This window comes from Peromyscus maniculatus, chromosome 5, assembly GCF_049852395.1.
Source record: "Peromyscus maniculatus bairdii isolate BWxNUB_F1_BW_parent chromosome 5, HU_Pman_BW_mat_3.1, whole genome shotgun sequence".
Lineage (NCBI taxonomy): Eukaryota > Metazoa > Chordata > Mammalia > Rodentia > Cricetidae > Peromyscus > Peromyscus maniculatus.
The window spans coordinates 82,102,670-82,117,228 of NC_134856.1; the positions used below are offsets into that span (position 1 = coordinate 82,102,670).

At 36.2% G+C, this 14,559-nt stretch overlaps 1 protein-coding gene across 12 annotated transcripts in view; it reads left to right on the top strand.

Annotated features, from left to right (window-relative positions):
* The window catches only part of Upf2 (UPF2 regulator of nonsense mediated mRNA decay), a 122,634-nt gene that overhangs the window by 66,338 nt on the left and 41,737 nt on the right, over window positions 1–14,559 (top strand). For all 12 annotated transcript variants that reach the window (XM_076572766.1, XM_076572769.1, XM_076572767.1 and 9 more), the window contains 2 exons: window positions 4,995–5,108; window positions 13,292–13,408. In XM_076572766.1, coding sequence (XP_076428881.1) covers window positions 4,995–5,108; window positions 13,292–13,408 — 231 coding nt within the window. The remainder of the gene's footprint in view (window positions 1–4,994; window positions 5,109–13,291; window positions 13,409–14,559) is intronic.

Sequence of the window (14,559 nt, forward strand, 5' to 3'; positions counted from 1 at the left end):
TCTTAATAGAGATCACTAAATTTCCTGATTACCCATTAGTTGATGTCCTTGTAGATTCTAAACCACTGGACTCTCCTGATTTTTTAGAAGACATAATTCTGGAACCATGTTAACATTGTGACTAGAGCTTAGTTACTCAGATGTTAAACAGGTATATTTAATGATAATAATTTTGCTCTTTGAAGCAATACTTGTCCTAAGTAGTAAATGAGATAATCTATATATAGTACAATACCTAATATAAATATTATCCTGGATCTTACGTTTATTATTGTTAATCTTTTTTAAGGTAGATTTATGTGTTGAAATTCATTAGTCTTCTTTTGCACCTCTTTGTTGCTGTTGTTGTTGTTAGAGACAGGATTTCATGTAATTTGGGCCAGCTTTAAACTCATAATTGTAGCAGAGGCTGGCTTTGAATTAATCCTCTATTCCACTTTCCAGTGTGTACTATCTTCAGTGTGATTACAGATGTGTACTATCACACCTGGCTCAGTCCTGCTTTTTGAGTGGGAACATAATTGTCTGGCTTCAATTAATGCTTGTTTCCCAACAACTTCATGTCACCAAATGTGTGTATCTTGCTACAGCCTGTCCAGTGCATAGACAGTATTTTTGTCCTTCTAGAAACCAGTTGTATCCACAAAACAGACTTATTATTTTCTTCTACGAACATCGTTATATTTTACTTCATTGAATGTACTTCTGTATTTTCCCCATAAATACAGTATATTTTATTGAACTGTTAAGGTTCTCTCATATTCAGTATCTATGTTCACCAAATTCTTGTCACATTCTGAAACACTCTAGTTCTAGCTACTTCTCATCATACCCGCTGCCACTGTCTTTCATTATCCACAGCTTGAGTTATGACAATAGCTCTTTAACCAGGTTTCCCTGTCTCTGTCTTCTATCTAGGTCCAATATATTGCCACAATATGATCATATTTGCCCCCTTAAGAATCTCAGCTGAGAAGTAAAGCTGATAAAACTATATGTAGTCAAAGAAATTCTAGTTAAACAATGGATTTGCTAATTTGACAGATCAATAAAGCTAATAGAAGTGAGAAATCAACATTCTTATATACTTCAATCAGGTAAGAATTTAGATAAAACAGTTCGGCAATATGTTTCAAGATCCTTAGAGACATTCATAGATTGAACACCTCTGAGAAAAAGAAATTAAAAAGCTTTGTTTACATCATGAACTGTGCTAGGAGAAACTGATCATCTCAAAGCCCAATTGTAGGTTTTTTTTTTTAAAGGGCTAGATAACCATGGTGCCAATGTGCCACACTGAAAAAAGGTTTTTCATAAAATTTTGTGTTCTGATAGTGTAACTATGAGGAGTATTTTTTTTAATTTATTTTTATTTTACATGCATTGGTGTTTTACTTGCATGTATGTCTGTGTGAGGGTGTCAGGTCCCCTAGAAAATGAAGTTACGGACAGTTGTAAGCTGCCGTGTGGGTGCTGGGAATCGAATCCAGGTCCTCTGGAAGAGCAGTCAATGCTCTTAACCGCTGAGCCATCTCTCCAGCCTAAGGAGTATTTTTGTTTCTAGTATTCTTGGTCCTCCAAATTTTCATCAGAGTCTCCTTCCTAAATGAAGAAGAGGGCAGCTTTTGTTTAAGCAAATCATCCTCACTGACATTCTAAAAAATGGTCTTTCTACTTGGTTTAATTAAAATTCATTATTGGTGTATTAGCTTTTCACAGTTGACCCGAATACCTCACATAAACAACTTAAGAGAGGAAGGGCACATTTTATTCATCTTGGAGAGTTGAATTGATGATTACTTGACTCCATGTGTTTGGGGGAGAGCATCATGGTGGCTGAAATGTCACAGTAGATGGGAACTAGAGAAGGAACAAGAGAGCAGGAACCAGGTATACCCTTCAAAGACACACACCCCCACCCCCAGTGATCTGCATTTCCTCCCACTTAGGGCCTGCTTCCCAAAATTTTCCACAGTGTTCAACATACAAGCTTCTAGAAACATTCACAGTCAAACTAAAACAGTTGGTTAAGATAAGTGGAATACAAATATGTTTATGCAGTAAATCTATATTTTTATTATATATACATGATTTTAAACTTACATTTGCAATTATAACATTTTATGTACAATATAGAACATAAAAAAGTAAATGAAAACTATGAGGCAAAGTATGTGTGTGAGTAAAAGTTTCAAATTTATCCTCACCTTCCCTCCTAGTCCCAGAAGATTGACTGTAAACTTTTGAGACTAATGTTCCACCAAATTAAAAAATATCTATGTAAATTATGGTAAATTTACTTATTTATAGGCTCAGAGCAGATTACAGGGTTAGCATATAATAGATTTGTAGAAAAGTGTATTGAATTAGTGGATAAAGTTAATGTTAAGTCAAAAGAACAAATTATAGAGGGAAAATGTGTCTTTTTGGACAAATATCTATTGGCCCTTCTAGAAGGGCCAGCAGTTTCTTTTTTATAGGGGAATAGTAAATGATGGGCATAGAAAAAGTTTAAAAAATTTATGGGTGGACATATCTGAGGTTATTTGGTGTTGCACACTAACAGTAATAAATTTAGTTTTATCTATCTTTAAATAACTGAATTGGAAGCAGCATTTTTGTTAAAGATAATGTAAGGAAAAGTAATATAAGTAATGTAAGTAAAATTTTACAATAGTAATCACTGAGCTGATAATATATAAACAAATGCATATTGTTGATCTGCATTTAGTTTTACAGAAGTATTGATTCTCAGTCTTTTGGCTAAGAGAAAGTATAGTTTTGCATAAATTTTTTGGTATGTCTTTGATTATAAGTTTTGAAGAAATGATAGTGAAGAATACTGAATAAGTCAGTGGGGTTGTTCCCCCCATCCCATTACAGTCTTTTAAAATGTTTTCAGCTTCTTTTCTGAACATCAGGAATGGAGATAATTGGTCTTTATTTTTAATATTTTCATAGTTTTGAAGGGAAGAAAAATAAATCGCAGAGAAATAGGGAATAAAATAGTGATTTCTAGGTCAGGAGAGATGGCTCTGTGGTTATGAGTACTGGCTCCTCTTGCAAAGGACCTGGGTTTGGTTGCCAACGCCCACATGGTGACTTACAGCCATCTGTAACTTCTGTTTCAAGGGATCCAACATGCTTTCCCAGCCTTCACAAGCACCAGGCACACACATGGTGCATATATATACTTGTAGACACTTGGACATACACATAAAATAAAAAGAAACATTTTTTAAAAGAGTGATTACCAGAATCTGGGAAGGGGTGAAGGTGGGGAGAAATGCAGAGAGTAGCTAGTAGGTACGTGGAGTGCAGTTGGGTGGCAAGAGTAACTCTTAGTGTTCCACAGTACCGGAGCTTAACTATAGTAGGTACCAAATTTCAAAATAGCTAATAAGGCTTGGTAGGAGCTCAGAGATAGAACATGTACTTGTTCTGCTCTGGCTGTATTTTCTGTTTGTCTCTAACCACACATCTTTTTCTGGAAATAATATGACTAGAATGAAGTTTTCTGGCTCGTTTGTGATTTTGTTTTTGCTTGATATGCTTTTGTTGATACTTCGGGTTAGGTTTAGTATTGATGACCTCCTAGTTTGCTCTGGAATTTTAGTAAACATGATTTTACTTTAAAGTCATCACTAAAGAGACTGGGTATGGTGTCACACACCTATAATCCTAGCACCCGTGAGGTAGAGACAGGAGGACTGTTGCAAGTTTAAAACTACCTGGTCTATATAGGAAGCTTCAGGTCAGCCAGGGCTACCTAGTAAGAAGACCCTGTCTCAATCAATCAATCAATCATCAATCAATCACTAAAATTCTAAAAAGTCTAAATACCCGTTTGCTATAGAAAGTAGATGCCTGAAAGTCAAAAATTCCATTGCGTGTTTAGTTGTCTGGTTTATAAAAGTTCAATAAAATAATGATCATAAAGTATATGGCTGCTGATGAGATTAACCCCTTTTTTTAAACTTGGAATTCCATCATATTATGGATGAGTGAAGTAAATTTCAGTTGATATTTGGGAAATTTGAATCTTGGTATTCACCCTAGTCAAGTCATATGACACTTTTGAGATCTTTCTCCTTCTTTCTCCCTCTTTTCCCTGTCTCTCCACCTCCCTTCCCCTACTGCACCACAAGAGTAACAGCTATCATTTATTTCCCTGAATGTTATCAATGTTCTGGATAAAATAAGTGGGCAATATTATGGAAAGAGCATGGAATTAATTGGAGATGCTACCATTTCATGGTCATTGTTTACATAATAGATTTCTAGACTGTAAATTTAGATTTCTTATGAAAATATAATCAATCCTACAGTTAAATCTAATTATACTTATCTCAGTGTATCCATATTAGACTGTTTTAATGGAATTTTGCTACATTTGATTTTTTTTTTAATGTATGCATCAGTGTAGAACTCAAACTTGCAAAGGATTTGAGATTTGACACATGATTATTTCTGGTAATGAAAACAACAGTGAATATATTGCATGTTTCATTGTAGTGAATTTTACAAAATATGTAATATAGTTCATGGTATAACAACATCTGAAAATATTTTTGACTTAAATGAGCTTTCAGCATTATTATTTTTAAAGCAGCATTTCCTAAAGTGTGTTCTTAAAATATTGATCTGATGTTCTGTTAATTGATAGTGGTTAATATTACATAAAATTGCCTAGATTACTAAATAAACTTGAGAAATACTGATTTAAATTAAACAGGTTACTTTGAGGTCTTCTTTAAGCCTGAAAAAAAACAATCAGTTGGTTCCCCAAATTACTGGATCATGGAGCACTTTTGCAAGTACTTCCTAGTACTGGTGTGGACAACATGGCCAAATTTTTCCTTAACTTAAAATAATTTGAAGACAAGAAGTCTTTCCCAATTTATTTGAAATATTTGAAGTGAATTAAAATATATTAAAGTAGTTTTTATCACAGATATTCAAAATGTTAATTATCTAAGCAATGTCTTTTATAGGTACGAAAAAAGGACCAGATCAACATTGAAACAAAGAACAAAACAGTCCGTTTTATTGGAGAACTAACCAAGTTTAAGATGTTCACCAAAAATGATACACTGCATTGTTTAAAGGTAAGTGATGCAATGTTTTTAATAGAAAATGTTTTTATATATAAATTATAGATAAAATGTTTAAATATTTGATTAACTTAAAGTTAATTTGTCAAGAACAGTAAAAAGGAATATTTTTAAATATGTGAGTAAAATAGAAAACAAATGGTAAGATGGTAGATACAAATGCAGATATTTCAGTAATTGAATAAAAGGGACAAAATATATCAAATAAAATTCATATAAGTACAATACTTAGTTAAAATAATTTGATGCTACCTACAAGAGGGATGGTCTTAAAGCTATAGACAAAACAGGCTAAAGTAAAAAGACAAAGTGTACTGTATAAATACTAGTCAAGAAGACTGGGCCTCATCAGACTGTTTTCAAAGTCTGTGCAGCAGAAAGCATATTGGACAGAATCACTCTCATTTATGGAAAGGCCATCTTAACAAGAAAGTATTATGCATCTGGCAGCATAACTTCAAAATATATGAAGAAATAATCACAGTAATGGGTAGGAAGAAACAGTGTATACTATTAGAGTTTGATGAACAGTTTACCAAACCTTTATCTAATTGACATTATATTTGACACCAAGATAATCTCTTCAGATGTGCATGGATTGGTTACTGAAATACTTCAGATTATATTTTCTGTCCATAATGAAATTAAATTAGAAATCAAATAATAACATTAATTATATATGGTAAAGTTAGAGCAGAATTGATAAACCTACATTTTAAATAATCATTCTTTTTCTAAAATTATTTTTTTCCTAAAATAAAATTTTACTTAAACTGCATGCTTTTAATGTTTAAAAATACTAATATTCAGAGCATTGTAAATATTCAGAGCATTAAGCCTCCTAAACTCCCCTAGGGAGTCTCAGGAGAGTGCTTAACAGCAGAGGATGTCTCAGGCAAACCTCAGGCAGCTAAGAGTGACTGGGAGCCACGCCAGAGACTGTTTAAATATATTAATGCATTTTGTGTAATCTTAAATTATTCAAACCTATGTAGGAAGTATACATGTTTCCTGACATAGAATTTCTGTTTCCAAGAATTCATTTTAAGAAAATAATCATCAGTCTATGCACAGATTAATCTGCAGGGATTTTTATCATAACTTTTTGATTTTTTTTAGTCTCTTAAGCTTACTATATTCATGCCTTGAGTACTAAGATAAGAAGCATGTGACACTAAGCCCAACTTTTATACCATTTTCGGGTTTTGCATTTGTATATTTGTTTTCTGTCATTTTCAACAAATACTTCATATGTGAAGGCTGACTTTCTGCTTTACACAGTCTTAGTGAGGGTTTCTATTGCTGTGAAGAGAAACCATGACCATGACAACTCTTACAAAAGAAAACATTTAATTGGGGCTGGCTTACAGTTCAGAGGTTTAGTCCATTATTATCATGGTGGGAAGCATGGCAGCATGCAGGCAGACATGGTGCTGGAGAAGGAGCTGAGAGTTCTACATCTGGATCAGCAGGCAGCAGGAAGAGAGAGGGAACCACTGGGCTGGGCTTGAGCTTTAGAAATCTCAAAGTCTGCGCCCAGTGACACACTTCCTCCAACAAGACCTCATCATTTCAAATAGTGCCACTCCCTAAGAGTTTATAGGAACCATTTACATTCTAACCACCACATGCTCTTGAAAAGATTTACATTCCTACTTTTTTTAAAGTCAGTGTTTTGACTGGCATGCAAAGAAATGGGTTTTATTGTAGCATTTTCATACATATATATTATTATACTAATTCCTTTTTACTCCTCCCCACTATCCTCTCTTCCCTGTTTTTCTTAGTCTCCCTCCCTCCAAATAATTACCCCTCAGCTTTCATATGTTCTGTTCCTTTCTTATTCTCTCCTTACCCCTCTTTAGACCTCTTTCTTCTTCCTCATTGCTCTCTTTCTGCATATATACACACATAAACACACCATTCAATCTAGATTTCACATGATAGAAAGCATGTCTTATTTCTCTTAACATAATCATCCATTTTCCTATAAATGATATAATTTCATTCTTACAATTAAATAAAAGTTCTGCTGTGTATCTTTACTGTGTGAGTTCCATATCTTGCCTATTGTATACAACAATACAACAGTAAACATGGATGTTCCAGTATTTCTGTAGTATATCCATTGGCCATATGGTTAGGAGTGGTATATAGTTGGTCATTTGGCAGTTCTGTTTTTTGGTATTTTGAAGAATACTGACTTCCATAGTGGCTACACAAGTCTGTATTCTTACAAGCTCTAAATAAGAGTTCCTCCCTGCCCAGTTCCTCATCAGCCCTTGTTGTCATTTGTTTTGTTTGTTTGTGTAGGTACCTGCCTGTGTGTATGTGCATGTGTTGATGGTGGTGGGGATGTGCCAGGTTGGGTGTGTAGGTCAGAATGGACAGCCTTTTACCTTGTTTTAGGCAGGGTCTCTGTTGAGGTTCCTGCATGTTAAACTAGCTGACTCACAAGTTTCTGGGGAGTCTCTTGTCTCTGCCTCTCTTCTGGCTGCTGGAGTATTGGGATTACAGGTACACACTACCATGTTTGGGGGATCCACACTCATGTCATCACAATTGGCATGGCAAGTGTTATAGAAACATCTCTCCAGTCCCAATCATTGTTTTTATTTGTTTGTTGGTTATTCCGATGGGTAACATAAAATCTCAATGTAGTGAGGTTTGGTTTTGTTTTTTAAGATTTATTTATTTTTGTGTGTGGATGTTTTGCCATTTTTGTGCCTGTTCCCTACAGAGGTCAGAAAAGGGCATTAGAACCAGAGTTGCAGATGGTTGTGAGCCACCATGTGAGTGCTGGGAACTAAACCCGGGCCTTTGAAAGAACAGTCAGTGCTCTTAACTGCTGAGCCATCACTCCAGCCCTTGATGTAGTTTTAATTTGCATTTTCCTAATGGCTAAGGATTTTGAACACTTTTTCAAATATTTCTTAGTCACTTGTATTTCTTCATGTAAGAATTGTCTATTCAGTTCATTAATGTAATTGTTGATTGGGTGTTTTGTTTTTCACTATTTAATTTTGGAGTCTCTTTATAGATTGTAGATATTGCTCCCTTGTCAGATTTTCACTTGTGCTGTATGCTGTCTGTTCATTCTGGTGTTTACTTCTTTTGTTGTACACAAGCTTTTGTTTTGTTTTTTGAGACAGGGTTTCTCTGTGTAGTTTTGATGTGCCTACCCTAGATCTCGTGCTGTACACCAGGGTAGCCTCGAACTCACAGAGATCCACCTGGCTCTGCCTCCTGAGTGCTGGGATTAAAGGTGTGCACCACCGCTGCCCGGCTGTGCACAGCTTTTTAAAGTTGTGTGATCCCATTTGTCAGTCCTTAATGTTGGTTCTTGAGCTATTGGAGTTCCTTTCAGTTATTTTCTGTGCCTTATATGTTGAAGTGTTTTGCCCATGTTTTCCTCCAACACTAAGGTCTTTGATCTATTTTGAATTGATTTTTGTATAGAATAAGGGGAGAGGTAGATCCAGTGTGTGTGTGTGTGTGTGTGTGTGTGTGTGTGTGTGTGTGTGCGCGCGCGTGCGCGTGCGTGCGTGCCCCTTGTTCATGATTTCACATATGTCTGTCCAGTTTTCCTGGCACCATTTGAAGAGGTTTTCTTTTTTTAATTTATGCTTTTGACACTTCCATCAACAATTAGGTGAGTATATGTGTGAGGGGAGGTTACTTTTGGGTATTCTGTTCTAGACCATTGATCTATGTGTTTGATTTTGTGCTAGTACTTTGTGCTGTTTCTTACTTTGTCTCTGTAGCATAGTTTGAGGTCAGAGATTGTGGTACCTAGTGTTCTTCTTGCTTAATAATTGCTTTGACTGTTTAAGGTGTTTTGTGCTTCTTTATGAATTTTAGGATTTTTTTTCATTCTGTGAAGAATGTCATTGGGATTTTGATGGGAATTGCATTGTGTCTATAAATTGCTTTCAATTATATAATCGGTTTTTTAAATTATGTATGAGTGTTTTGCCTGCATGTATATCTGTGCACTGGTTGTATGCCTGGTGCCTTGGAAGTCAGAAGAGAGTATCAGATCCCCTGGAACTAGAGTTACAGATGGTTGTGAATCCACCATGGAATTGAACCTGGATCCTCTAGCCCCTCAATATATAATCATTTTCACATATTATTTCTGCCAGTCCATGAGTATGGGAGGGCTTTCCATCTTCCAGTGTCATCTTCAATTCTTTTTTTTTTTTTTTTTTTTTTTTGGTTTTTCGAGACAGGGTTTCTCTGTGTAGCTTTGCGCCTTTCCTGGAACTCACTTGGTAGCCCAGGCTGGCCTCGAACTCACAGAGATCCGCCTGGCTCTGCCTCCCGAGTGCTGGGATTAAAGGCGTGCGCCACCAACGCCCGGCATCATCTTCAATTCTTGTTTTGACCTTTCAGATTTTCATTGTAAAAATCCTTCACTTTATTGGATTACCTCCTGCCTCAGGTTGTTTGTTTGTTAAGCTTTTGTGAATGGGATTTTTTTACCCTTCGATTTCTTTCTCAGCAAGTGCCTTTAGCCACAGAGCCATCTAATTAGCCTGGTTTGTAGTTGTTTTTTTCTGAGAATTTTTATATCCATGTTCATCAAGGAAATTGGTCTATGTAATTTTTTTTTTGGGGGGGGGGGTTTCAAGACAGGGTTTCTCTGTGTAGCTTTGCGCCTTTCCTGGGACTCACTTGGTAGCCCAGGCTGGCCTCGAACTCACAGAGATCCGCCTGGCTCTGCCTCCCGAGTGCTGGGATTAAAGGCGTGCGCCACCACCGCCCGGCTAAGGTCTATGTAATTTTTTGTTGTTGTGTCTTCATCCAGTTTTAGTATTAGGATAAGACTGGCTTTATAGAATGAGTTTGGTGGTGGTCTTTCTCCTGTTGTAGGGAACAGTTTCATGAGCATTGGTATTGGCTCTTCTTTAAGCACTTAGTAGAATTTAGCAATGCAACTATCCTGTTAAGGGACTTCTTTGTTAAGGGACCTCTACTATTTCAGTCTTGTTGCTGGTTAAGGGTCTGTTTAAGTTGTTTGTGTCCTAGAATTTTACTTTGGTATGTGTTATATACCTAGGAATTTATTTCTTACATATTTTTCCAGGTTCTCTTGGAATATGAGTTTCAAAGTATTCCATAATGATATTCTGGATTTCAGTGGAATCTTTTCTAGTTACAAATTTTTATTTTAATAATTTTATTTATTTTACTTTATGTATATGAAATTTTTCTTACATGTGTGTGCACCATCTGGTGCCCACATAGTTCAGCATCAACTCTCTTGGAACTGGAGTTAAAAATGACTGTGAGCCATCACATAGATGGTGGGAACCAAACCCAGGTCCTCTGCAAGAGCAACAAGTACTCTTAACCACTGAGCCATTGCTCTAGCTTCTCCTTTTCCATTTCTATTATAATTAGTTTAGGTCTTATTTCTCATTCTTTTGTTTAGATTGTCTTCTGGTTTGTTGATCGATCTTAAATCTTTTTAAAGAACCAACTCTTTGTTTTATTGAGTCTATATTGTTCTTTTTTTTTAATTATTTATTTATTTATTATGTATACAGTGTTCTGCCTGCAGGCCAGAAGAGGGCACCAGATCTCATTACAGATGGTTGTGAGCCACCATGTGGTTGCTGGGAATTGAACTCAGGACCTACTGGAAGAGCAGCTGGTGCTCTTAACCTCTGAGCCACCTCTCCAGCCCTGAGTCTGTATTGTTCTTTTACCATCCATTTTATTAACTTCTTCCCTGATTTTTATTTCTTGCTATTTACTCTTTGTGTGTTTGTCTTTTCATTTTTCTTATACCTTGTGTGTGTCATTAGATTATTAATTTGATATCTCTGACCTTTTTCAATAGATTAATTTGTGTGTGTATGTATACATGTGTGGCACATGTGTATATGCTACCTGTGTGTGGTGCCTGCAGAGACTAGAAGAGGGCAGTAGATCTCTTGACGCTGGTGTTACAGGTGTTGTGAGCCCCCCTGTGGATGCTGGGAACTGAACTTGAGTTCCCGTAGGATCAGCGAGCACGTTGAATGCTGAGCCATCTCTAGCCCTGATATCGCTGACTTTTTACTGTAAGCCTTCATAGCTGTAAACTTTCCCATTAGAACTATCCCAAAAGTTCTGGTAACTTTAACTTGCATTTTCATTTGATTCTAGGAATTGAAATTTCCTCCCTGATTTCTTCAGTGACCTACTGGCCATTTAAGAGTGTATTGCTCAGATTGGGCTTGGTGCATGACATTAATCCCAGCACCTGAGAGGCAGAGGCAGAGACAGGAGGATCTTTCCAAGTTCGAGGCCAGCCTGTTCTCCATAGTTAGCTCCAGGACACTCAGGACTATATAGAGAAACCCTGTGTCAATATTAACGCTTTTACTTTTTTCAATAGAGGGTTTTTCTGTGTAGCCCTTCCTGCCCTGTCGAACAGGGTGGTACCACCATGCCCAGCTTCTAACTTAATTCTTAAATCTCTTTGTTGATATTAGTTTGCCTGACTTATGTAAGGATGAGCATAGAGTTTGAAATCGCCTGCTCTTTTGTCTTTTTTACCTATTAATGTTTGTTTTATGAAATTAGGAACTCCCAACGTTCCCTACATATCTATTCAGTATTGTTAAATCTTTTTTATTGTTGTTGTTATTATATATATATATATATATATATATATATATATATATATATATATATATATATATTTGTATGAATGTTTTGCCTGCATATATCTGTCTACCACATGTGTGCCTAGTCCCTCTGGGGGTCAGAATAGGGCATTAGATCCCCTATGAGCCGGGCATTGAACCCTGGTCCTCTGCAAGAGCAGCCAGTGCTCTTAACCTCTGAGCCATCTCTCTAGCTCTTTTTCATTGTTGTTACATGTATATTTGTGTGTGTGTGTGTGTGTGTGTGTGTGTGTGTGTAGCCAAGGTTGATGCCAGATGTTTTCCTCTATCTCTCTCCACTTTGCATGTTGAGGCAGGGTCTCTCACTTGAAACTAGTGCTCGCTGATTTAGTTATTCTAGCTAGCCAGGTTTCTCTGGGAATTAATTACCTCAGTCTCTGAAGCACTGGGATACAGGTGGCCACCATATCCAGTCAGCCCTTACGCTGGTGCTTGGAATCTGAACTCTGCACTCTATTGCAAGTGCTTTACCTGCTGAGCTGTCTACCCCTATCCTAGCCCATTATGTGCTTTTTGTGAATTGTTCATTATTATGTAGTTACCTACTTTGTCTCTTTTGACTAAATTTAGTTTGAAATCTATTTTTCTTAAGGTAAATCTACTTTATTTTAATTGTTACCTTGAGTTAACCTAGAAGGAAGTCTCAGTTAAGGGATTGCCCAGACCAGATTGGCCTGTGGGCATGTCTGTGGGACATTGTCTTGGTTGGTAATTGATATAGCAGGACCCAGCCCCCTGTGACAACACCATACCTTGGGCAAGTGGTCCTGGACTGTATAAGAAAATTAGTTAAGCATGAGCCTATGACTGAGCCAGCAAACAGTAGCCTTCTTCCATGACTTCTGCCTCAAGTTCCGCTTGAGTTCCTTCCCTGACTCCTCTCAATAGTAGACTATAACCTGTAAGCTGAAATAAACTCTTTGCTCTTCCAAATGTGGTCAGAGTGTTTTATTACAGCAACAGAAAGGAAACTACTACAGTGAGATATTGGAATAGCTATGCCAGTTTGTTTTCAGCTTTCGTTTGCTTTATATATTTGCATATACATAGATTTCCATCCTTTACCTAGTCTGCATCTTTGTTAGTGAGATGTGTTTCTTACAGACAAGTAGTTAGATCTTATTATGTTTTATTTAATAAGCTAGTTATGTTTTTTTTGTATTGATGATATGAGCCCATTTGCATTTAAGGTAAGCCATCTACATGAATGCACACATATACATAAATTACACACATACATAATAAAGAAAAATAAATACATAATATCTAATAAATATAGAAAAGGATTTGATATCAGTTTCCTTTTCTGAAAAGAAAGATGTTAAGTATATTTAAGTTTTTACTAAAATTTGATGGTGAACAAAATATTCAGCAGTAAAACTTACGAAAGTAGGCTTGATTTTCATCATTGACATATTCAGAGGCATGTATTATTTTCTTTCTCTCTTAGAATTGATGTGTTGTCTTTGTAGTTTTTCATCATTTTTATTATTCCAGATGCTTCTGTCAGACTTTTCTCATCATCATATTGAAATGGCGTGTACTCTACTGGAGACTTGTGGACGATTTCTTTTCAGATCTCCAGAATCACATCTGAGGACCAGTGTGCTTTTGGTAAGGCCTTGTAGATCCTGGTAAGAAGTTGAGGGTCTTGATACCTCAGCGATTCAAAGTAGTAATCAGTGTTGGTTGTCTTCCTTTGCCATTTGAGTATAAGCATTTCTGCCTAACGTAGAACATCCTACACAAATGAACTGCCATCCTGGAAAGTCAGGAATTTTTTTTCACCTTGTTGCCAGTTCAAAGAAGAATTAATGAGCTGACAGTACAGTTCGGTGGTAAAGGCACTTGCTGTGCAAGCCTGGTAACATGAGCTTGATTCCCAGAACCCACACAAAAAGATACGAGAGAACCGACTCCATAAAGTTGTCCCCTGGCCTACATACCTGTGCTGTGACACATGAACACATTGCATGTGCACATATGCATACACATACTAATAATATAATTTTTTTTAAGGGAGAATGAAGCTACCCCATAAAAACAAACAAATTATTCAAATGAGTAGGTATTTAGTACTATTAGGTAGAGATCATCTTTGGTTGTGCTATGTTTTTACCCATTTCTAATGTGTCATGTAAACATATAAAGTATAACCTAAAAGTTATAAAATTAATTTTTATAATAAAGTTATAAAATGGGGCTTTAAAGATGGAGTAGTGGTTCAGACCACATACTGCTCTTACAGAGGACCTAAGTTTTGTTCCTGGCACATGTTTTAGGTGATTCACAGCCTCTTGTAACCCCAGCTGCAAGAGATCTGACACCCTATTCTGGCCTCTACAGGCACCACACACATATGCACATGTGTACAAACCGTATATACATAAAAATATATTTTAAAATTAGGGGGAAATAATAAAATATAGTCTTAAATTTGGAAGAGAATTTGTTTAACTGATTAGGATTTGAAATGGCCATCAAGTTTATTAAGCATTACTACATTTATTAATGATATCTAAGCATCTGCTTAAAGACTTTGGTGTAGAGAAAGGTAATGTGTGTAGGAGTAGTTAAGTAGATTCTGTAATATAACCCACTACACATGTCTTGGTTGTGACATTTTATCTGTCCTACTTTATAGTCTAGTTTTGAGGATGAATAGTTTTCTGGTGAGATTTGAAATGAAGAAATGTGAATTTTTTTGTATGATTTCTTGGCAGAAACTGTTCATGTAATGACCATCAAATGAAACCAAAATGCTA